Here is a 24,841-nt window from a genome sequence, read left to right on the forward strand (position 1 = left end):
ACAGTATACTCTCAGTCTCCCCTCAGTGTAGCTGACTGGATAACAGTGTCCATGAGCACTGGTCAGGGTAAGGAAGTATTTATGCAAAGCTAAGCACTGAAGGAGGAATACCTGCTTTTCTTCAGGTGGAAAGCCAGTTCAGGCATGTCAAGAATCCAAAAGTTAAGACTTAACTGTGAGCCATGCTACTCACCAAAGCAACCTCAGCATTATATAAGGGGGAAAAATAGGAGTGAAGCAGGAAAGACAGACATCCCATAATCAAAACAGAAAGTCACCCATATCCCCTCATTTGGTGTCACGGGACAGCACATCCACAGAGAAGCCAGAAGTGTGATGAACATGACATCTCCCTCTGATCTGCTGAACTCCTCCAAGCAAGACACTAACCAGGCAGGACATGTCTTGGATAACCTCTGTGGGAATAATTTTGTTGAAAGCGGGGTAGAAATCTGCCTAGTCTGGTTCCACATTCATTTAAATAAGGATGGAGATATTTCACTTGATTATGTCAGAATAACCCTGATCTAGCTAATAACAACACAATAAATAATGGAATTCTATAAAAATATTGTCACCTACATTTATATAAAATATTATTTTAAGAGTATCTGGCACATTATGCAATTTTGAACATAAAAAAATAAATAAAATATGGAAAATTTAATGGTTTTTTAACTGTTAAATACAAAAAATCAATTGGGTCAAATTTGTTATGTTTTAGTGTTCTTTTTGGTTGTTTTTTTCCAAGTGCTGCTTACTTATAGAATTCTTTGTAAAAACTTCCCTGAGGTGAAAAATGTTAAGATAACATTAAGATTAGAAAGATATACTTTACAAGAATGTGTGTAGGTGGGAAAGGGATAAGATTGTATGTTGAAATACTAAACAAATAATAACTACTGACTATATGAAAAGCTATAACAGTCCAGAGGTTTTGAATTCTGTACCATTCAGGTTTTATTTTATCTTCTTTGAATTCTTGGCTTCTCACTATGTGATTTAAAGGTCCTTCTATGACTTTCTCAATAGCACTTCTTAACTTCCTTAAGGATCTTAGAGTAGGGTCAGGGAGGAGTAAGGACTGTTTCTTAAATATACAATTTGAAAGAAGAGAACTGATAAGAATTCTTACAAATTATATATTCTCTTCTCATTTTTTTCTCACTAAGTTTCCAGGAGAGATTTGCTGCTGTCTCTAGATGCAGGTAAAATCAGTAATCTTTGAGAGTTTCTACAAATTCCTGCTCTATTGATTTCAAGACCAAAAAAGGCATTTGAAATTATTTAGTCTGATCTTCTGTATTGAGAGAACCTAGTAGTCCATTCAGTAACTTTGTGTTGGATGTAGTTTCACAGGTGGGCTTTTTTTCTTTAAGATATCTGTTCTTGAAGACATCAGAATTCACCACTTGCCTTGGAAATCTGTTACCAGTTAAGATCACCCACTCTTAAAAACTACATTCTTATCTCTAAGCTGAATTGTTCTGCATTCAAATTCCAACCACTGATCCTTGTGATGCCACTTCCTAACATATGTGGAACATAGAAATCAAGCATCCAAAAATTGCCAGCAGACCAGAAGCAGCTTACCCTCTTTGTTTAGCAAAATCACCATTACTGTTATGTTTCATGAAACAAGGCTTCTCAGGAAATTATACTTCCCAGCTTTCGTAAAACTTGACAAGTTCCACAATCCTTCAAACAAAACATTATAAACTGTCCAAACTGTCAACTTCATGAAACTCAGTGTTTGCTAAATGTTTAAGATCATTTTGTGATGCATTGCTATGTCAAATGCTGTAGAAAAAAAGGCCTATATTAACTCTTTATAGTTATCTGCATACCTAATACTCAATCTTACCACTCAGTCTTTTTGGGGTCATCAAACATAACCAAAAAAACCCCTAAAAACCAAAAAAACTAATCCCCCCCCAACAAAAAAAAAAAAGAAAAAAAAAGAAAAAAAGAAAAAGCCCACAAACAACCACAAAAAAAACCCAATGAAAAACAAACAAAAACCCCAAAAACCCCTTCACAAGTCAAGTCTAATTCTTGAAAGAAAAAACCTACACAAAAATTATGTTCAAGAGTACTCAAAAGGTATGAAAACCACAAGACTTAAACAAAGAATATATAGATATAGATGTTTTACAAGATATTTTTGCTTCAATGTCGATATATTCCATTCAAAGAACAAAATTGAGGAAGTGCAGGAAAAAACAGTGTAGAAGCTATTTTTTTTAACCTAAATTGCACATTTTGTGTTGATGAGGGACTAATCAAGCAAATCCATGCATAGTCAAATCAGGTTCCATCTGCATTTGCAAAAGTCCGTCCCAGCTAGGAAAAGCAGCTCCATCCCAAAGACCTTGCAGACAATCTTATTAAAAATATTAGTCAAGTCCACAGAGGATTTAGATTCATTCTCTTTTGGTTGTGGAAGCCAAAGGAAATCTGTTCAACAACAAACAGATTCATCACACATAAGAGGAATCTCTGAGGTGCCCCAGTTAAATGAAGTTTCCCTAGAAGCTGACAGCATCAGAAAGTAAGGCAGTCACTTGAGATCTCAGTAACATGGTAACATGATATTGATCCAGGAATGTCTCCTCCTCAGAGGTTTAGATTAATCTAGGACCTCAAAACAATGAATAAGGCCTGCTTCATGTGTGTGTAATTAAGGGAAGTTTAAAGAACCATGAAAAATCAGAAGCTGCATACTTAAGTTATTTGCTTTAATAGGTGGTTACAGTAGCAATTGAGGGAAGGACACAATTTTATCATATTATTTCAAACAGAGTTCCTATGACTGATGATTATCAAACTACTTGAAATAATAGCAGTAACTACAAAGAGACTAACAGTCTAAAACTACATTTTTAAAGTACTCAATATATTGAAATTTTTATAACTTTAACATTTCATTCAATGTGTTCGCATTTCTCAGGTCTAGATTCTTTTGAGGCTTCTTTCAATTTTCTAGCATGCTAAGAGTAGCAAAATGCATTTTCTCAGAAACAGATCTCTTGAATAACAGAAAAAGAGAATTAGTTAATGGCTATTTTGAGGGATACAGTGAGGAAACTCAATGAAGAGAAAAAAAGACTGACCTCATAAAAAAAAATATTTCTCTGTCTCATCCTCTTTCCTAAAGATTTAGTAAACATTTCCACATTAAGTGGAATAGGGTGCCAATATATTTTCATGGGCTGATCAAAATAAATCACATAATCTTGAATTTACTTGTGCTATGAACCTAACAATTCAGTAAAGGAGTTTAAATAGCAGCATAATTTGGGTTGGTAGAGACATGATACAGGGAATCACTGCAGGCTCCCTACCTTGGCGTAGAGATGTGGGTGGTTGGGTTGTGTATGTTGAATGGGGAATAGGAACACAGAAAATAAGATACTTTACATGTCAGAAGTGCATTAGTACTTCTTTTAAAGAATTATTTTCCCTTAAATAAACAAGTGACTGAATAAAACATTTTTTTATTGTGATCTGTTCCTCCACACTTCATAATCTGAAACTCAAGAATTATGCATTTTATGATTCAGGGCAGAACAACACTGGGAAAATGATCCTGCTTATTTGAATCTAGCCCAGTTGTGATCCTTCAACAAGTCAGAAGTAGTACATTTTAAAATAAGAACTAAGCATATAGTAACTGTGCAGCTTAAAGAGACCCACAGGACTCTGCTGTACTATTGCTACAATACTTGCAGGACAAACTACTAAATTACCTTCTGCCTATCTTTAAGTGGCAGGGAGGGGAGGGGAAAGGTGAGCTAGATTAAAGCATTTGAGCTCATAGGCTGGCTGATGAATCCCAAGGAAATCCTTTATTTTTAGGCCCCTTCAACCACTGCAGTCATAAAACTTCGGTTTAATGCATAAAGCCAGCCTATTCCCGCTACTCTTTCCTCTTCTTGACTGTGTTTTTTCATTTTTTTCAGTTTTTCCAGTTTTTTTACTGTGGAAAAACAGTAACAAAAGCAGTACTTTGCTTTGTCTCATTCCCACTTGCCACTGGTGTACAAACAACAGGATTCTGCAGGAGCACAGGTTAACTCACACTTCCTGCAGCCTAAAGGTAACAGCAGTTTTATAGGAAGTATCTATTTAAGATTCCTCAGGCAGCACAGAAAACTGAGCACAGGTCTCAAATATCTGCAACACATACAATAGGCAATGATTTAATAAGTAAAAGCAAGACACTGGCAATCTCATATCCTTTCTTATGTTTAGTGCAATACCCAAATCAGCCAACAAGCTTGAAAATGTCCACTTCATCGCTTAAAATGTACAACTTGCCAGTGCAGAACACTGCTCTGTTTAATACTTACATGATTTATGCAATTTTAAGTACACATTAAATGGAAATTATGGGCAAAATTAGATTAGAATTCAGAGCAATTGTTACTATGCCACATCTAAATTTACTCATCCTCAAGGCTATGAACAAAACCTAAATTTATTATGGCTATTAATTCAGCACTTTAAGGACCTCCACTTGATTAGGATTAATGCAGGACAAAGTCCCACCCAAAATGCCCACTAGAGAAGCTCTGTCCTTTGGATCTTGAATGTACAACACTGCATCGTCTATCTCTAAAGAAGAAGCTGAGTGTGATGCACTGTGCGTCTGACCAGAAAAGAAAAAGGTATTGATGAGTTTCCTTTCCACTAGAATCTTGTATCTCTACCCAAAACACTCTCAGTGCAATTCTCTCAGGAGGAATGTATCTGAGCATACTGTACTACAAATGCTCTATGGTCATGATGAGCCAGTTTAATGGCACAAACATTGACTGAATTCAGCACAAAGCCCAGGAAAGTCTTGAAATAATATACAGAGTACCTCAGTATTTTTTTTTAACTGGCAACACTGTCTCAGGCTTTGAGTTCACAAGTTCTGCCTAAAAACCAGACATTAGAATAAGAAATCAAATACTTTGAAGGCCATAAATTAAAAATTTCTCGGGCAAAATAGTTTCAGAGAGAGCTGAATAACCTTTTAGCTATGAGAATCTTAACTTGCACACGTGCTCTGAACACCACAGTAGTGAGTAAAAATAATTTCTCACTGATTTCAGTGATGGAGGCTCAAACAAAAAACCTTGAGGCACAAAGAGCCTCAGTGGAGGCACTGGGCTTTGAATTAGGCTTCAAATGTTTCTTTAAGGGTATCCTTACAATTCCCTCTCTCATTATTATGTTATTCCCTAACTACAAAGCTTCAGAGAGGCAGCAAAGTGTGTGGTAACAGCATTCCTACAGTCTTGAAGAAAATGTGCATTATACAGCAGTGACAGAAGTGCAATGCTGGTACTTATAGTTAAGAGTTACTGAGATTGGAATCCTGGCAAACATTCAGGGCAATGGAGTATCAAGCTGACTGAATTAATGTTTTACTAATGACTTGAACTTAAACAAGTCAAAATCCTTCTTCAGGAAGGGGAAATCTTTTCTTGTCTTTTAAAAGAGCTTCCTAAGGGCCTACTGCTAAATGAAATATTTTCTAGTAATAAAACCAAAATCTAATTAGTTGAATCTGTTAAAGAAAAATTAACTGAAGGAAACCCCAGAGAAAACAAGCCACACTATACCAGTCTAAGATATTCTGACCTAGACCAAACCCAAACAATCAACACAAGTCTAATTGATTCATTTACTCTAATAGGATTTTAACTCCACTTGGTATCATTCCTGGCTTTTAATTTCATAGAATCATATAATCATCTAAGTTGAAAAAGACCTTTAAGATCATTGAATCCAACCACAAACTCAGCACTGCCAAGTTCACCACTAAATCATGACATCCACATGTCTTTTAAATACCTCCAGGGATGGGGATTCAACCACTTTCCTAGGCAGCCTGTTTCAATCCCTGATGAGATTTTCCATGAAAAATTTTCGAATATCTGATCTAAACCTTCCCTAGTGCAACTTGAATCCATTTCCCTTTGTCCTGTCACTTGCCACCTGAGAAGGAAGCTCAGGGGAGATCCCATGCTCTCTACCTACTGACTTTCAGGCAGTAGGTAGAGAGCAGTGGGGTCTCGCCTGAGCCTCCTTTTCTCCAAGGTAAAAACCCCCAGCTGCCTCAGACACTCCTCACAGGACTTGTGCTCCAGACACTTCACCAGCTCCACTGCCCTTCTGTGGACATTCCAGCAGCTCAGTATCCTTGTTGTAGGGAAGGACCCAAAACTGAGCACAGAATTCCCTCACCAGTGCTGACTACAAAGGGAAAATCACTGCCCTAATCCTGCTAGCACACTATTACCAGTACAGGCCAGGATGCCATTGCCCTTCTTGGCCACCTGGACACATACTGGCTCATGTCCAGCTCTTGTCAGCCAAAACTCTGTTCAGGCAAGTTGATCATCTTCCCTACTTCCAGCACATGGAGACATCCTAATTCTGCACTTTTAAGATTTCCTTCTTGAAGAATGTGTGGCTTTCTTGGCCCCCTCTGCCTTTCCACACTGTCTCCCAAGAGACTCTGTCAACCAGGCTCCTAAACAGGCCAAGGTCTGCCCTTCAGAAGTCCAAGGTGGCAGCTCTGGTGATCCCCTTCCTTCAAACTCATAAATTTTGTGATAGCTGTGCCCAAAACAGCCTCCAACCACCACATCTCCCACCAGTCCTTCCCTGCTCACAAACAGCAGGTCCAGCTGGACCCCTGGTTGACTCACTGACCAGCTGTGTCAGTAAGTTGTGTTCCATACATTCCAGGAACCTCCTTAGACTGTCTCCTCCTTGCTGTCCTGGACCTACAGCAGACATGCTACAAGCTGAAGACCCCCAAAAGAACAAGAGCTAGTGAATGGGAGACTTCTCACAGCTCCTTATAGAATATTTCATCTGCCTTTTCATCCTGGTTGGGTGCTCTATAACAGATTCTCACCACAAGATCTACCTTGCTGGACTTTTCTTGATTCCTACCCCTTGGTTCAACTCTACTTTACTGCCTCCATTGTTAAGCTCTAGCCAACCAAAACACTCTCTAACTTACTTCAACACCAATTATAAAATACAAGTAATATAATTTCAGGAAAAATTTGAACAGTATCCAAGCAAAATTTGGGCTTATGAAACAAAAATAATTGTCTTTATTTTTCCAGAAAAAACACAGAGGTTGACAAGGCAAGAGTTGCCCTTATAATATCTAGCAAGGCAAATAGAAACTTGCACCAGGGAGAATACTGCAAATTAAGATGCACAAATTGTGAAACTGATGACAAAATATGCCATCATTATATTTTCTCTATTTTTAACTTAATTTGTTTCTTAGCATCTTTCCATAGATTAATACTCACTAACTTTTTTTGTTGGAATACTTTTTTTCATGTACCTGTTGTTTGTTTCAGATATGCTTATCACTCTTTAAAAATTAGGTTGATATTTATTCAATGAAATCCAGAAACTTCCTGCATTCATTTTTTTATTACTCAAACAGACCTGTGTGGGAACTCTAGAGGACTCTACACATTAACTGGCCACTGAAGTGATAAAAGCTAAACTTATCTTGAGGGCTGTTTAGAATCCCTTGATTAAAACAAGTTGGGAAATTAAACAGGCCATTAGAAGGATTTCTTGACAGCAGCCAGTGCCCCTTCTCTAGAGCTCCTCAGAATATCCAAATAAAAAAATATTTCCAACTGACTACCAAGATAATTTCACAAGCTTATTATAGTTCACTTTAGGAATTAGCGTCTTTCTGCAAGTTCTCATGTCACTGGCAATCAGTGTTACTGCTGAGAGTTCTCAATTCTTTTACTTAAGCCTAGTGTGTCTTCTTAATCCCTTTAATTCTTGCATTTTGACCTAATTTTACTGCTCATTGTCATGCTTCTTTTGCTGCTATCTGGGCCTTACTCTTTATCACAAGAATATAGAAGCTAAATTGTGGATTATTTTTAAGTAAAAAGCCTGTTAAGTACTTATAGGGCTACCTTATACCTTCCTTATCTCTCATCTGACCAGGTCAAATGAAATCAATGGCATTATTCAGCTCAGGAAAACAAGAGGGATTGAGCTTCGTGGGCTAAACTGCTAAACTTTGTTGCAACTGTATCTGTTCTTTGAAAGTGTGGTTACTCAGCAAGTGATCTCAGGTGGAAACTAGAAAAATACTATCAGCAGATATTGGTGTTTGAGACATTTCCTTTTTATTCAACCAGCCCAACAGTCCATGCACCCATTCCATGCAGAAGAAAAGACCATTGGCCCTGACTCAAGGAGAACTGGAACAGAATCAGTATCTGGTATCTGCCTTCTCTAAACCCTGACCTAAACCACCAGCCTAAGGGTTATTCTGGAAGGCACTGATCCTAACTGGCCTGTTTAAGCCATTTTATTCTGTGGAATATAGGTATCACCAGCAAAGGAGAAATATAGGGGGAAAAGGAGAAAAGGAGAAGAGGAAAGAACAAAAAAAAAAAAAACCAAACAAAACAAAAAACACAAAAAAACCAAAAAACACAAAAAACAACACCAAATTTGTTGGCCTCATGGTAACAATGCTTAGGTGAAACATTCAAGCGCAGACAATATTCAAAGGAGCAATCAAGAACTCATATACTTGGGCAGCAAACAGAAAATCAATACAAAACAGGCCAAAATGTAAGGGAAGGCACATTTGTGGAAATATGGGTTAAAAAGCCTCTCAAATGAAGGAAGGAATTGTATCTGAGATTTCCATGTTTGGACAAAGTGCCCTAAGTTTTGTATAAAAGACAATTAAAACCACAATTGACTCTCCTTTACCCAGGCAATATCTAAACCCACACCTTCAATTATACTGCTTTATTTTTTAAAGAAAATTATTAAAAATCCAGGATGGGGAGCAGAGGGAAAGCTTTGGTTTTAGATAAAATCACCATTTGAACTCAAATCATCAAAACCAAACAAAAATTCTCCTGCTAAATCACACAGCTACCTTAATTTGTCTCAAAAAAAAATCTTGTTTCAACTAGACAAAGCAGGTCTTTTCTATGTTCATATTTGGAGGATAAGGTGATATTCAAGTTAGAAACGGAAAATTGAGTAATTCCCATGATTCAATCTAAAATGCCAGGATAAGGAGACCAATATAATAAGTTATACAGAAGACGATGAAAATTTTTCCACTGAAATTAGGAAGGCTTGTACCAGACTTTCTGTATGCTCCATATAAGCTTCTCTTACTCCTATATATTTTCACAGATACTTAATTTTGCTGAGACCTTGAAACCACATTCACAATAACAGTCCCATGAACTCATTTTTTATTTACAGTGAAGTTTATTTTGGTTATTTTTTATATAAGCTGTAGTGTCAAACAAACTATTTAAATCCCCTGGTAATACTTACAGTAAGAAGTGTGACATGTGGAAAATTGTTTGTGCACCATCCTAGAGAATATTAAAACAGCAGCAACAAGTCTGGCAATGGACCAGAATCCAATGCAGTACTTGGCAAATGATGGCAAACAAACCACCAACATGCAATGTCCTCATTTTTAAGCCAAAGATAAATGTAGTTGATGTATCTTGCCAAGACTAGTATTCCCAGATACCATAAGTGAGGTCAAGCAAGGATGCTGCAAATAATTTCCAATTGTATTTTACCAGTTTGCTATTTTAGGAACTATCAAATATTCAGTCCAAAAGGTCTGATACAACATTATTATTATTACAACTCACCCCGGAAAACACATCGGCATTTTGGCTTTGAAAAACAGCACTAACAACTGTTATAGTTTAATTATTAAAGTCAAGGGTGAAATATATTATTTCCTCACAAATAAATATAGCATACCAGAATGGTGAAGTTCCTAAAAAAAATTTATTTGTCTAGCAAAACAAAGGATGACAGATGCAATAATTGTATTTCACAAACTTAATGGAGAGTTTTCTCTAGCCAGTGGAACATGATTCTTTATTTCTCGCATAATCATATTTGGGAAAAGTTTATGAAATTTTCCCATAAATTTGGCTTAAAAGCTAATTTCAGGGATTTTTTTTGAAAGATTCTTGCGTCAGTGGGGATTTAGCCAAATGTTAGTACAGCAAAATGCAGAGCTGTGTTAAGGCATTTAAGGATCTGTAAAGAAGAGTTTAAGTAAGATTTAGCTAATGATGTAAATCACCAGTTTTAGTGAGCCGTGGCTTTGCGATACTTTGGCTCTAAGTCAGAAAAGCTGCCCAAAGAGCCTGAAATAAAACAATTCTTGTTTCCCTAGTGATCCTTACATTCCTAAGCCAGCTATGAGAATCTGTCATTACTTCCCCTTTGAAACCATTCTACCCTTGAGGCAAGGTGTTGCAAGATATCATAGCAGCCCTAAAGAAGCAGTTTGGAGGACTCAAGCACTGAGCAGAGAATGAAGTTAGGTAAGGGACAGGCAGATTATGGTCCAAATTAAAGCTGAATAGGAAATGGGTTTTCCCCTCACACAATCAGGGTTTTTTTTTTTAGAATGCTCCAGACCCAGAAAGCCCACATCAGGGTTATGTTGTTTTGTTACTCAAAACAGGAAAATGTAATGGAACTGACTAATGCCACACTAATAATATTTTGCATTATTACTAGTGTGGCACTGGCCTCATGCAACAAAAAATACTACGGCTGAACACAGAAATTTCTTCCATGGCTGCTGCAATCCTGGTTGACAGCTTCCCAAGCTTCAGAAGACAGACAGGGGAGGAGGGAGAATAAACATGGCAAACTACTGTGATGAGAGCACCAGTCAAGTAACAAGCAGTCCAAGAACAAGGTCTTCTTTTAAAAATATCTGGGATCAGACCACTATTTAAATGAGATGAACATTCCTTCACTGACTTTACGTGACCTATCTTGAACATTTCAGTTATCTACAAAACCTAAATAGAATAAAGAATTTTTCTTATGGGAATCAAAAGAAGAATACAATAGCTGCTCTCTAACAGGCAGTCCACAGCAGTAACATGCTGTCACAGCAGTGCTGCTACCCCAGACACCCACTGCTGGGCAGGGGAATGTATTTAATCTTGATACTGCCTCTGGAGGCATGGAGGTTCTCCTGGGTTTTTGGTTTTTTTTTTACTGCCAGTTTTGGGGTATGTTTGTTTTACACTATACAATCAGCAGAATCAGGCAAAAAAACCCATGCCTTAAACCAGTTCAACCAGTTTCAGATTATTTGAAACAGCACCTTTCATGAGAAAATATCTTCTACAGAATGGATAGCTGCGTATTAAATCCAGATTCTTAGTCAATTATTATGATTTACTGCAGTGACAATAATGAATCTCAGATGAGCAAAGAATAAAGAGAAGGTAAACAACAGGCTTCAGTTTTAACTGCATTTTCCATGCCCAGTTCACATAAGGAGTAAAAATGCCTCAGACAATTTCTAAGAGATGCAGCGTAAAATTGCAGTGTGCAGTTTTCTGAAACAGGCACCAGAGCACAACACACTGGAGCTAATTTCTGTGTCAACTTTCATTCCATACAGATTAGTGCCATTTTGCACAGCTGAAGCACCAACTCTATGCAGTGCCCTACACACATAATTTTCCCAAGCTTCCAGTAATATGAACTTGCTGCAGAAACTGCAGCTTCTCCTTAAAATGATCAGATAAAGGCTAGTCTATGAGTGTGGTTTTCACTTATTAAAAGGCTGAAGCTTTTTCAACTGGATCTTTTTTTTTTTCAGTCTAGTGAGTCTTTCAATAGTGTTGAAACTTACATACCAGAAATACAAGCAGGAGTTCAACTATCAGTATAGATATGCATGTTACCTCCCCACGAGAAATAAAAATCATGTTTCCCCTGTGTTCTGGTAGCATTCATTCCTTTATTAATCATTGAATTAAGAATTTTATAATATAAACATCAGGATCCACCACTGTCACATGCTTGCACTTGCTAAGAAGGGTTTTTTCTCCACCTTCCTAATGGAATGTAGAGGCCACTCTTGAGGAATGTGATTCAACTCCGACTATTTTGCAACCTTTGTGAAAAAGAAAATTCCACACTTCTTTCAAGGTTTCGCAGAAATGGACTCATAACACTTTTTCACCATCAAAAGATCTCCACATGATTATTTTAAGATTAGAATTCAAAACAAAATGGAAAGTAAATTCTTAATATGAACCACAGTAGTTTCTTTCAAAATGTCACACAGCTAACTCAGCAGCATCTGATACACTACAGAGTCTTCTCATTTAAAGTACAACAGAAATGCATGGGCTCACCCACTTTAGCAGAGGCTAAATCCCTACATAGGAAGCATAAAAACACTTTCTACCTTTAAAAAACATTGGTGTTGATAAATAGGTGAATTGTGTCCAGTTAATTTTACTTTTTAATTGTTCTTATTAAAAATGCCATTTAAAGCCAGAAAATCTCTACAGCCATACATTTGTAGGTAATTGATACTGATAAGTCTCCTTCAGAGCTTTAAACCTGAGCCAGTTCTTCCTGGTGAAACTTCTAATTTTGGATTGAATACAGCAGGCTATGCTCTTGCTTGTTAATTATAGTCCTAAGGACTTACTTTCATTTTAAGTGGATCTCCTTTCTCTTCATATTAAGCCTATTTCTGTTCTCTTTAGTTATCATGGCAAAGTTTATTATGAGCTAGCCATAATCCCCAAGCTACTCCTCATTTGTCTGTATTTCAGTTTTCTCTGCTGGCCACTAAGCAAACAACCTTGTTCCAGTACCACATTTCATGTTTTCAGGTCCCAGGTCATGCTTTGGGATGCAGCATGGCACTCACCTTACTCCCACTGAGAGAAGCAGAGCAGGCAAGGGGCCAAGAGCTGGCAGAGGGCTGACTTGGCCCTTTCCCCCTCACCAACCCACCCAGTCTGCTGTTGCCATAACTTGCTTACCATAAATACTACTGCATGTGAGAAGATAAACAAAATTCCAAATCCACAACAAAGCTCACACCAGAGCAGTTTGATGACTCCTTGTACTTGGTCTCCAGGCAATTAATTGTGTGAAATAACAGCCTCGGGCCCCAGTCACACTTTAGTCATTTAAGAGGCTGACAAAAGAGCTTCTGTATTTGTTTTCATAAGTCATGGTATAATGAGCATGGCAGATCAGCCACCAAAAGACAGACCTAGAGGAAGTCATGCTATTCTTCTATTTGCAGTTCAGAGACTAGGAACAAATATCATAGAACATGTAGAAAAGTATTTTATAGGCAACACTACAGGTCTGGGGCAAAAATAACTTTCATGTCACATGAAAAGATCAGGAAGTGGTGTTGTATGTTCCCCTTGCTGAGGCATGAAAGCCTAGAAGATACTTGGGTTGCAAGATGTGACTTATTTTAGGGTTTATAAGTTATTCGAAATTACATTAGCTAAATTAGACAAACATATTCATTCATTGAATCATGTTTTGAAATGCTTCTTGATTTGAACCAGATTACTCAGGGACTATCACACAATTCAGTTTAAGTGAAGTCCCACTTACTTAATTTATAGCATTAGGCACTGCAGGGTAGCATAAACCTGTTACTACTGCAAAAATCTTGACACAGGAGATGGAAGTCTGAAGTGTGGCTCTCTACAATGGATGTTGATCACCTGTGCTCCATCTTTCACTCAGCTCTTGTGTGGAATCTCTTAATATGATTTGGCTTAAAATCAAAAAAACCCTTAAACAATAGCCTTGGTACAATTGAAAGTCTGCCAAAATACATCTGAGTTGCAAAACACCAGCTTTGAAGTCTTTCTGAGGAGGGTGGAAATAGAAGTAGATTAAATTGCTGAATTTTTCATCTGTTACAGCCATTGCTAATAAATTTGAGGTATTTCAGACAGACAACTACAAATGTTTTGATCATAACTTCATCAACTTTAAATGCGTCTTTACCATCTTCAAAATCAGAAATACTCTGAAATGCAACACAGCTCATTTCTGTGTCAACAAATAGCCTCAGGATAGCAAAAATCATCTTACCATCTAGCTAAGTAGTGTTTATGACAGTAATGTCACAATTTCCAAAGGCTCTAAAAAATCAACAAGCACCTTGTTATCATGATTCTTTGTATTCTGAAAAATAGCATGCTGTTACAATTGACAGGCTGTTACAACTCTGCCAAATAGAAGCTGATGTGAGAGGTAAGCTTTCCAATTAAAAAAAAAATTCATATATTAGGTGCAATTTACTTTGACTACATATTTGCCACTATGAAGTGTTAAACAGCACAGAGACAAGTCCCACAGTGTTGGTCTCTCGAGGGGCAACTCAGTTTTAAGAACTGATGCTAAACAGCTCACTGAGAGCAAACTTTCATCAGCTTTAATTACTCCCATCACACAAAACCTTGAAACAATCTCAAGACTGAATATTTGTCCACCTGCTAAAAGAATAACTCAAAAATCATGAACAATGTCACCTTGTGGTGACACCAGTTATAAAAAAGTATTACTAAGAAAGGACAGCATCCCATGTTCCATTTTATGTACCTTTAAGCATCTCTATCCCATATCTTAGTGAAAAGAAAACATTTATGGAAAATAAGTCGAGTGTTGCAAATCCTTATGTCACTACCTGGTCTCTAATGTCACAAAGATTTGCAAAGACATTTCCAAAAGTCTCAAAAGGTAGTCTTCCCTCTGTGCTTGTCCAGCACAATAAACAGTAAAACATGTTTTAATATCCCACTCCAGCAATGGTAGATAGTGACAAAACTGTCCAGTCTGTGATAGACAGGACAAATCCCTGTTCACTGATCTTAATACCCTTAATTGGCTATGCTTCTTGTGAAGCAGTAACACAAGCTGTGCACATGAGCTGACAATCAGCTAACTTGAAGCATTCTAAGAAGTATATTATTAAATCAACTAATAAAATTCATTGTCAATTACTCATAGAGCTATGTATCACATATTTATAAAGGTATTAAAGTAACATAATCTAGCCACCTGTTACCACACAGAGGAATATCTACATTTAGGAATATCCACATTAAGTCAGACTTTGGAGGGGGGAAAAAAAAAAGCCTGTTGTATTTTGCTTACCCTTTAAACTGTTCTTTCTTTGTGCTTTTAAAACAAACAAAAAAACCCAACATAGTTCTCCCTCCAATGAGTACATGCCAGCAGTCTCAATTTTTTAAAAATAATTTTCTTTTGCATCCCCCACAATCCCAGAAAATAGTATCAGCCAGGAGAATTCACACCAGTCGCCAAAGATCTTTGACAAGCCATGGAGGATTCTGTTAAGTACATAGAATAAAGATTTGAACTCTACACAACAAGTACATGTTTCGATATAAATAGTCTTAAAACTGGAACCTTTAAAAAGATAGACAACAATAACCATAAATGAAAAGATATCTTTATCTTTCTCAATAAAATGACTTAGGAGAATTTATGTGTGAAGAGCCTGAAGACGGAATACAAAGGTAAAACTACAGAAAGCAGTATCTGAGTATAGAAGGTATTTGAGTAGACTTACAGAATTTCACTTTCTTGCTAGAGTAGGCTGAGGTTTTTTCTTTAGGTGCAAATACCTTAAAAAGATAGACAACAATAACCATAAATGAAAACATATCTTTATCCTTCTCAAGATAAAGACTTAGGAGAATTTATGTGTGAAGAGCCTGAATACGGAATACAATGGTAAAACTACAGAAAGGAGTAACTGAGTATAGAAGGTATCTGAGTAGACTCACAGAATTTCACTTTCTTGCTAGAGTAGGTTGAGGTTTTTTTCTTTAGGTGCAATTACAATTTTATCGACACCTCTCTTCATAATCATCGGAAATATTTCAAAATGTAGGACACCCATAAAATCAATCACATTCCAGGATATAACACAGACTTCCCTCAATTAAATTCAATGTTCTTTAACTCCCAAAGCATACTTAAATTCTTTTTCTTTAAATAACAAGAAAAACTGAGATTTTAGGAGTACTCACCACTGTCTTCAACCAAAAAGTGAAAAATGTCACTGGTGGCATTGTCACTCCCTCGTAAAACATAGCATATCTTCATATCATCAATATCAGCTGGAAAGAGGAAAAACAGACTTTAATACATTTCAGATTTTTCTAAAAAACAGTTTCCTACCTTCATAATTTAAAATAAATAGTTTAGCTTCAACAAGAGGGAGGTCAAGGTCCTACAGCAGAATTGAGGAATTTCAGTATTAACAGTGTTGAAGTTTTACAGATATCATTCTTTCTCTCTCCCTTTACTTCCTCCTCCCCAGGGCTCTCTTTCTTTCAAGCTGAATTTACAAAAATAACTGAAATTAAATTTAAAAACATGGGATTGACAGTCAGAACTACTTCATATTTTTAGTGGTTCCTTTTCTTAAACAGAGGTGTATCTTCACAAGGATTCTGTCATTCTTCAACCTGCAAAGTACTGTAGAGGACAGTTACAGTGATTGACTGTTTTAAGAACCCAAATAGACGCAATTAAATTAAACAGGAATTATTTCAGTAAGGGAAGAAACTTGATGTAGAATTTTGAACCAGCAGTTACCATAAAGCATGTAAAAGATAAACAAATATTTGTCAATATTGGCTTTATTCTGGTTTCCTTGAGTAGTGATGAGAAACATGTATATACATAAAAACTAATTTTTGTCATTTTCTTTGAAGGACTGCTGTTGATAAAAACCCAAGTCTGATACTTTTTTCAAGAAAATGTTAGAAATTAATCACATTAAAGTGGAGCTCAAGTACCACCCAAGTTCTCCTCTGATGTTAGAGTGGATGCATGAGTAAAAAAACCAAAAGCACTTTTGTTAGAGCTTCACAAAATCTTCAGTTCCAAAAGTAACCAGATATCTTTGAATACAAAGAAGCTAAGAGCATTATTGGCAAATATATGTAACTGAAAAATCTCTTCCATAAACGTTTGAAAGTTAAAGATCAAAAATTCACAGGGCTGTAAAAAGGATGCAAACAAACACTTCTTCATACCAGTGGAGCACATAAATCTTTCATCCAGCAAACATACAAGTACTCAGCTCTGCTCATATGGGTAGCTTTATCAAAATCCATGGTTCCAGCATACATAAAGATAAGCACCTGAACTGGTGTTTGCAGGACCAGGACCACCTCATAAGGCAAAAAGGCCCTTTGCCATCCAAAGATTTTAATTTTGTCAAAATAATTGCAAAGAATGACTTGTTTTCTGTTCCTTAACAACACATGTGGAGTCACTTAAGCAAGTCTATGCTCTCCTTCCATAGGTGATTAGGTTGTACTAGTGATATCAAAACTTGCCTAGTTATAAGCACAATTCATAATCGTGTAACTACAGTGCCTGATAAAATTAATTTTACACTGGAATTCTCCAACATAATTTTGAAATACATCAAGCATAATTTTCTATTAAAAAAAATAAAATTATCCCCACTAGCAGAAAGTTGTGCTCTAAACAATTGCTCTGCCCTCTCTTTCAGTTACAGGAATCTGAAAAACCAGGCTGTTCCTGCTGCTTGCACACAATCAATCTTGTTACCCATTTAAAGTGGTCAGGCTGCCTGCTCCTACAACCACAGGAACAAATCCAAGAAATGAGAGTTTGAGTGTGGACTACACAAACTAGCAAGCAGCTTTCAAAAGCGTGTAATAACAGGTCCAATAGTCAATGCAGAGGCTTCCTAAAGTCCTTTGCAAAATCTGCACTTACACTGGGATCATAATGAATATGACCAAAGAGGGTCTCGTTTATTTCTGCCCTGAACATTAGACAATTATTTGTCTCAGTGTAGCATAAGCAAGACTGTCTCAAAGGTCAGTCTTATTGAACATTAGACAATTATTTGTCTCAGTGTAGCAAGACTGTCTCATAGGTCAATCTTACTGAAGAAATGTGTATTTCTTAAAAACACTCTTCAATCCAACACAAAATAAGAGTGCTTGTGCTGTGTGTGAAACTGTGAAGTTACACACTTTCTGGGGATTCTCACCAGCTTTAAAACCAACCTTTCATAAGGGTTGCATGCTTCTTACTCAGCTTGGGCAGCCCCAGGATATTAAGACAGACTTCAGGACATATGGTTGGACAGCCAATTCAAAACCAAGTAGCAACTTCATTTTGGTCGTAAGACAAATGTACACCAGGCCACATGGCACAGGAGGAAATGGAATATGTACTTCTCCTAAGTGCTACACATCCTCAAAAAAAGGGATATCACTGTTCCTCTGCTTTCAAAGAAAACCTATTGAATAATTACACATTCTTCAGTGTAAGAGAAAACCCACTAAAACATGTGATAATCTGTTTATTTGCTCACTCCCTTTCTCTTTTGTTTCTCACTTATTCCAACAACACTCTCAATATTACTCGCAGTTCACTACTGAAGCCTTATTGGCACAGTTCCTTAAGGAACTGTGGTGGCACCCAAAGCTTGGACAGTTTGGTCTCTTCTCATCCTCCTTCTTGTACTAAAACTGCAAAACTTAAGACACTTCAGGCATTGCAAAGTTCATCAGGCTTATTTGAAAGATTTGGTATATCTGACAAGAACATTGCTACAGCTAAGACTGTAACATGGATATGTACCAGTATGGGCACTGTGAAATGAAACACGGCCAACAGCAAGTGTTCACCTCAAGCCTTTTCACCTACACAGCCCACCCTGGCTGGGCCCATTAACTCTGAGTGTCCATGCTGTTGATGCTGTTTGCTCATTCCACAGCTGCAGAAGCTGAAAAAAAAAATCTAATTTCATTGTTAGTTAACTAGCCATTAAGTAACATAGAAAATTCTCCAGAGAATAGCTAATGCTCCCATTTCAATTAAAGTTACTTCACAGCTTTGGGTTGAAGGTTTATTTCAGAATATATGACACATGTGGCTTTTGCCCTATTTATAACACTGAATGTTTTAGTTCCATGTTAAAAGTGTAAGTATCACTAACATAATTTTAAATGTTTATATTACCTTTTCATTTACCACAAACACTTTGTGGTAAAGATTTGTGTAATTAAGGCAAAAAATGCACTCATAATATGTTATTTCCCATTGGCGGGGAAAGGATTTTGCTTTTACAGTTAGGTATGCTCAGACTGTAAAGCAACCGATACCCTGGCCATTAGTTAATAATAGCTTGGCCACTCCCATAGCATTTTCTAAATAAAACTGGTTAAAGAAAGCACTGTCTCTTAAGATGTACAGCCCAATTCTGTTATCCAAACTTTTATCACTGTGACTGACAGAAAGCGCAAATCACAGTTATTTGGACTAAGCTCTCCAAAGAAATTAAGATTCTTTAATCAATGTTTACCCAGCAGACCACATTTCCTGTTTAAAGCTGTCATAGATGTAATAAAAAATAAACAGATGTAAAAAATTATGAAGCCATTTTAAAGAAGCTTTTTGTTGGAACATTTCTCCCATCAATTATACAGACTTTAGCATGAAAAATAATGTTTTCAGTGATCTAAAGAAAGCACATGAAGTATTGTAATACCTTGTGTGAACTGACTGATGCTATGGTTGCCTTTCCCCAGGTGAATCAGGAAGCCATGGCGTGGACCCTCCGTGATTCTGATCTTAAGAGTAACATGTAAACTGTCCCTGTCTTCCACTTTCAGCACTTTGTTGGTAATCAGAAACCCGATGTGACCCGTGGCCAGAACACGGAGAGTCTGAGCACCCTTATTTATTACAACTTGAGGTACACTGTTGTCCACAGCCATTATTCGAATCTTCATAGTCTGAGGCTTCCTTGTTTCAAACACAGTGTTGGGGAAAACATAGAAATCAGTATGAGTGCCATCTGTAACAGTGAAAGAGAAACTGTCCTCAACTGATTCCGAGCCGTCATGTTTGTAGCTGATTAGATTTTCATTCAGATCTTGTTTAGTGAAGGTGGTGACTGGTTTGGAGTTATTGAACATGATCTGGCCATGAACTGGTATTTGAGTGATGATAAATTTTAGCAGTGCATCAGGTGTATCTCTGTCTTCTGCAGTCAGTTCAAATGGCGTTATCAGTTTGTATTCATTTTCACTCAGCACCAGGTTATGGATTGTGACAACAGGTTTCTTATTGTCCACATCACTGATAGAAATTCTGAAAGTACGAAACACAGGGTTATAGCCATCAGTCACCTCAAACTCAAAGCTGTCCATTTTCACCTCATCTTCTGAAGTATGAATGTAATAGATTTTATTGCCTGCTAACAGGAGTTGAGTGAAAGTGGAAATGGGTACTCCGGGCTGATCTGTGCATTCAAGATGACCACGAACAGGTGGTCTGGTAATAGTGAAAACTAAGTTCTCATCTGGACTATTCAGGTCACTGGTACTAAGTAAATCAGTAGTAAGGGTTACCTTCCCTCCTTCCTTCAGAGAAACTCCTTTGCTGATGACATCTGGGAAGACAATATCAATGCTGCCTATTGTCACATAAAAGTAGCGGTCAATGAGAGGATTTATTCCATCTGTCACATCAAACTTGATAAGATCACGAACTCCTTGTTGGCCAAAATGCACATATCGAATCAAATTTCTATCCACTTCATCTTGGGTGAAGTTCATTCCCCGGGTGATATTTTCAACTCCACCTGAAGGCTTTATTCTCTGTAAGAGTCCTTGTCCTGGCCCGTAAGTTATAATGTATGCCAAGGTTTTGTCTTCAGAATCAAGATCAGTAGCCTTCAATATTCTATTATTAATAGTTCTAGTTTCCCCTATTTCAATCTCCAAACCATCATTGATGGCCATTCTGGGCGTCTCATCATCTACAGGAATAACCATGATGGGTACCACTTTCCTAATGGTGTGTTTACCATCTGAGAGTTGCACCTCAAAACTGTCCACCCTGGTCTCAGAGTCATCGTGTTCGTAGAGAATGTTGGAGCTCTCTGTTATCTGATCCAAGGTGAAGCTCTCCACTAGGACAGTTCCATTGACCAGCTGGTTCACAATGTGGCCGTGCCTGGGAAGCCTGGTGATGGTGAACGTTAACTCATCAGCAGGGACATCCGCATCCACTGCATTGAGGATAGGGGTATCAATCACCAGGCTCATGCCTTCCATCACAACAAACTCTCGCAGGAAGATTTCAGGCTCTTCGTCGTTGATCGGCACAACAAAAATGGGGAAGAAGTGTCTCTGGGAAAAGTTAATGCCATCAGAACAGCGCAAAGCAAATCTGTCTTCAACAGGCTCTACACCCTTATGGATACTCTGGACATAAAAAATGTGCCCTTGACGGAGGTCCTTCAAGGTAAAAGCACTTATAGCTACACCTGCCCTGGATTTTTCAGATCCAGGGGCAGGAGAGATGTTCTCTACATACCCAGATGTGGGCTGAGCAACAATTGTGCATAGTATATCATCACTAGGAGTATCCACATCTTCAGCCCTGAGGTGAGCAAGAGTAATGACCCGTTTGTCACCTTCCGTCACCATGAACTGCTCCCCCACAAAAATTTCTGGAGCTTGACTGTCAACAGGAAGAATGGTCACCAAGACTGAAACTCCTTGAACAACATTGCCCCTGACACGCCACTTCTCAGAGAGGTCAGACAAAGTAAGGTTGAAAGCATCCTCTTTGGGCAGAAGGCCTATTTCGCCACCAGTGTGAGCATATACCACAGCACCATCCAGCAGATCTCTCTGGGAAAATCTCTCTGCAGGCACCCCTTGAACCAAGATGCTCCCATGCTGAGGAGGATCGTCTACAATGAAGGTCAACATAAAGTCATCTGTATCCTCATCCGTGCCCTGAATGACATTAGCAGTGATTTCAGCAGCACCATTCTCCAGGACATCGAGGTAGGAACCAAGAGTGCCTGGGGGCAATCGCAGCGTAGGGACCTCATCATCAATTGGGTGCACACTCATTTTCAGTGTGATGGGCACAAAATGAACCCCATCACTCACATCAAGCCTGCAGGTATCACTGTTGGTCTCAGCTCCACTGTGCACATACACCACCCTGCCTTGTCTGATATCTTCCAGGCCAAAGATACCTCCTGGAACCAGACTGTACCCAGAGAGCTGCAACTGGCCATACCGGGGAGCCTGGGTCAGGATAAATCTGAGACGGGCAAGTTCAGTGTCCGTGTCACTGGCATCCAGCTCAGCTGGACTAAGGACGTGGCTGCCTCCCTCAGGCAAAGTGAAGCCAGTATTAGTGATTTCAGGAGGTTGGTTATCCACAGGCTGCAGGTAGATGGTGAAAGTCCCTTTGGCTGCATTGCCAGCTGCATCTTGCACTTGATACTGGAACTGAATCAAATGAGGAGCCACCCCCAGCTCCTCCTGTGGGGGACGGTATGAGATCTTGTGATGGTTGATCTGGGCTTGGGTGAAATGCGTAACTTCCACAGAGTGATCCTCAGTCAGCACGAGGGATCCAAGGCGTGCTCCATAAGCCTTGGGAGGGTGGTTGGAGTCAGTGTCAGTGGGGGGCTGGATTACTGTGTAGCGAAGTTCACGGTCCCCTGAGTCCTGGTCTGTGTAACACAAGTGCTTCCTGCGCAGGGGGGTGACCTGCTGCTCTGCAACAATTAAATGCAGGCTGCTGCTGCTGTGGAGCTCTGGGGCTAATCTGTCTACAGGTTGTACCCTGATCACAAAAGTCTGTGGTCCAGAGCGGTTGGGGGGGTCATTGTCATCCTGGACTCTAAAGATGAACTGGTCCAACACAACCCCAGGGCCAGGGCTATGAGCCCCAAAGTGGTGGTAAAAGAGACGCCCTTCCACAATGTCCTGTTGCAGCCACTCTCTCACCGGCTTTTCATAGATGAGGGAACTCCCTGCTACACCTGGCACCTTCCTCCAAGAAAAGCCATCCTCTTCTTCCTCCTCTTCCCAGCCAGGAGGTGGCTGTGCCTGACGGAGCAGGAGCTGCCCAGCCGAGGGGCCAGACTCCACTGTGAAGAGCAGGATGGCATCCTGCGAGTCAATGTCTGTGGCACTAAGAGCACGGGTGGTGATGGGCACTGTTTCACCCTCAGCCATGGCAAGCCCTGTGTTAGCATTAAGTAGGGGTGGCTGGTCGTCAGTGGGCACCAGGGTAATGGGGAAAAGGAACTCAACGCGGTGGCGAGAGCCACCATCTTCCAGCCGCAGCACAAGGTTGTCACTGAGTGGAGACTCGCTGCCATCGTGCTGGTAGATGACTCGGCCTGCTGCCAGCTCAGCCACTGTAAAGTGTTTACGAGGGGCAGCGGGTCCTGGGGTGTCCTCCAGGAGAGTGAGGTGGCCATGCCTCAGCCCTGCCACCACACTCACCCGCACGTGCTCAAGGTCATCCTCATCACTGACCACCAGGTTGGGGCTGGGGCCTGGGCCCGACAGAGGCCTTGACTGCCCCTCATAGAGCACGAGACCAGTGTTGCGGGTCACCACAGGCGCCAGGGTATTCATGGGCTTCACCACAATCACGAAGGCAAAGGGCTCTGAGGCAGCACCCTCCGGGTCCAACACTTCCAGCTCAAGCTCAAAGAGCCTCTCGCGATCAGAGTCCTCCATGGGTGGCTGATAGGCAATGCGCAGCTCCCGCACATCCCGCTGGCTGAAAGAGGTGACAGGCAAGCTCCGGTCGTCTGTGCTGACCATGTGGCCTTGGCCAGGACCAAAGGGAGAGGTGATGTTGAAGAGCAGCAGATCGGGCGGCGACTCCGCATCCTCAGCTGACAGCATGTCAGGCGTGAGGGCGGTGAGCACAAACTGGTCCACCTCCATCATCAGCATGGCCAAGAAGCTGGGTTTGGGGGCCACGTTCTCACTCCCGGCACGGATCCGCACCAGCACCTGGAAGTACTCCCGCTTCAGCAGCGCCCCGCCGCCGGCCGCCTCCCGCAGCTCGGCCACCAGCGGCACCAGGTCGCGGTTCGGGGAGCCGCCGGCGGCCGTGTGCCGGTAGCGCAGCCCCAGGCGCAGGAACTCCTCGCAGTCCCACATCACGGACGGCATCGGGCCGCCGCCCGCCGCTTCCCCGGGCCCGCCCGCCGCCGCCGGCGGGTAGTTGAGGATCTCTCCGTAGCGGGGCAGCCCGGCCAGCAGCGGCAGCAGCCCCACTCGGCAGCGCTGCCGGCCCGGCTCGAAGGCGAACTCCAGGCTGCGGGCGTCCAGCGGGTTGCTGGTGCCCCGGAGGCGCTCCACGGTGAGGGGCAGGTTGCGGGTGACGATCTCCAGCTGGGTGAAGAGCACCTCCACCTCCAGCACCAGGGGCAGCACCAGGGCGCGGCTCGGCGAGTCGTAGCGCAGCTGCAGGCGGACGCGGTCCCGGGCGGGGCTGCGGCCGCCCAGGTGCGAGTACTGCACCTCGCGGGCACCGAAGTCGCAGGGGAAGCGCCGGGGGCTCAGGCGGCCCGGGCGCTGCCACAGCGGGTCCTCGTCCAGCACGGTGAGGTGGCAGCGGTCACCCGGCTGCACCTGCAACACCAGGTCCCGCGCGGGGTCCAGCCAAGCGGAGCGGCCCAGGGGCACCCGCAGCCCGCGGTTGGCCACTACCACCACGGGGTCCGCCTCCGGCGACCACGGCGAGGAGACCGCGGGGCTGCTGCCTGGAGGCGGCTCCGCCGCGCCAGCGGGTTCACAGCCGGCCAGCAGCAGCAGCAGCAGCAAGCCGGCCAGCAGCCGCCGCGGCCCGGCGGGGAGAGGCTGCATCATCCTTGCCAGCGGAGAGAAGCGTCGGGAAGCTCCGACAGCGGCCGAATCGCGGCCCCGGTTCTGCCGCCGGCGCGGCGCCGCTCACTCCGCACACACGCTGCGCTCTGAGCGCGCCGCGCTCCGCTCCGGAGGGGAGCCCCGCGGCCCGGCAAGCCCCGCCCCGCGCCTCCGAGCAGCCAATGGGCACCCGCGGGGGGAGAAGCCGCCATGCGCGATTGGGCAGAGCTGCGTGCCAATCA

At 40.9% G+C, this 24,841-nt stretch overlaps 1 protein-coding gene across 1 annotated transcript in view; it reads right to left on the minus strand.

The window, feature by feature from the left end:
- FREM2 (FRAS1 related extracellular matrix 2) overlaps positions 1–24,599 on the minus strand; it is a 119,907-nt gene extending 95,308 nt beyond the window's left edge. The window contains exons 1-2 of the mRNA XM_039696650.1: positions 19,442–24,599; positions 15,927–16,016 (exon numbers count right to left, since the gene is read on the minus strand). Coding sequence (XP_039552584.1) covers positions 15,927–16,016; positions 19,442–24,599 — 5,248 coding nt within the window. The remainder of the gene's footprint in view (positions 1–15,926; positions 16,017–19,441) is intronic.
- Positions 24,600–24,841: the final 242 nt, after the last annotated feature.

The sequence above is a fragment of the Passer montanus genome, unplaced genomic scaffold (assembly GCF_014805655.1).
Source record: "Passer montanus isolate IOZ18808 unplaced genomic scaffold, ASM1480565v1 scaffold99, whole genome shotgun sequence".
Classification (NCBI taxonomy): Eukaryota; Metazoa; Chordata; class Aves; order Passeriformes; family Passeridae; genus Passer; species Passer montanus.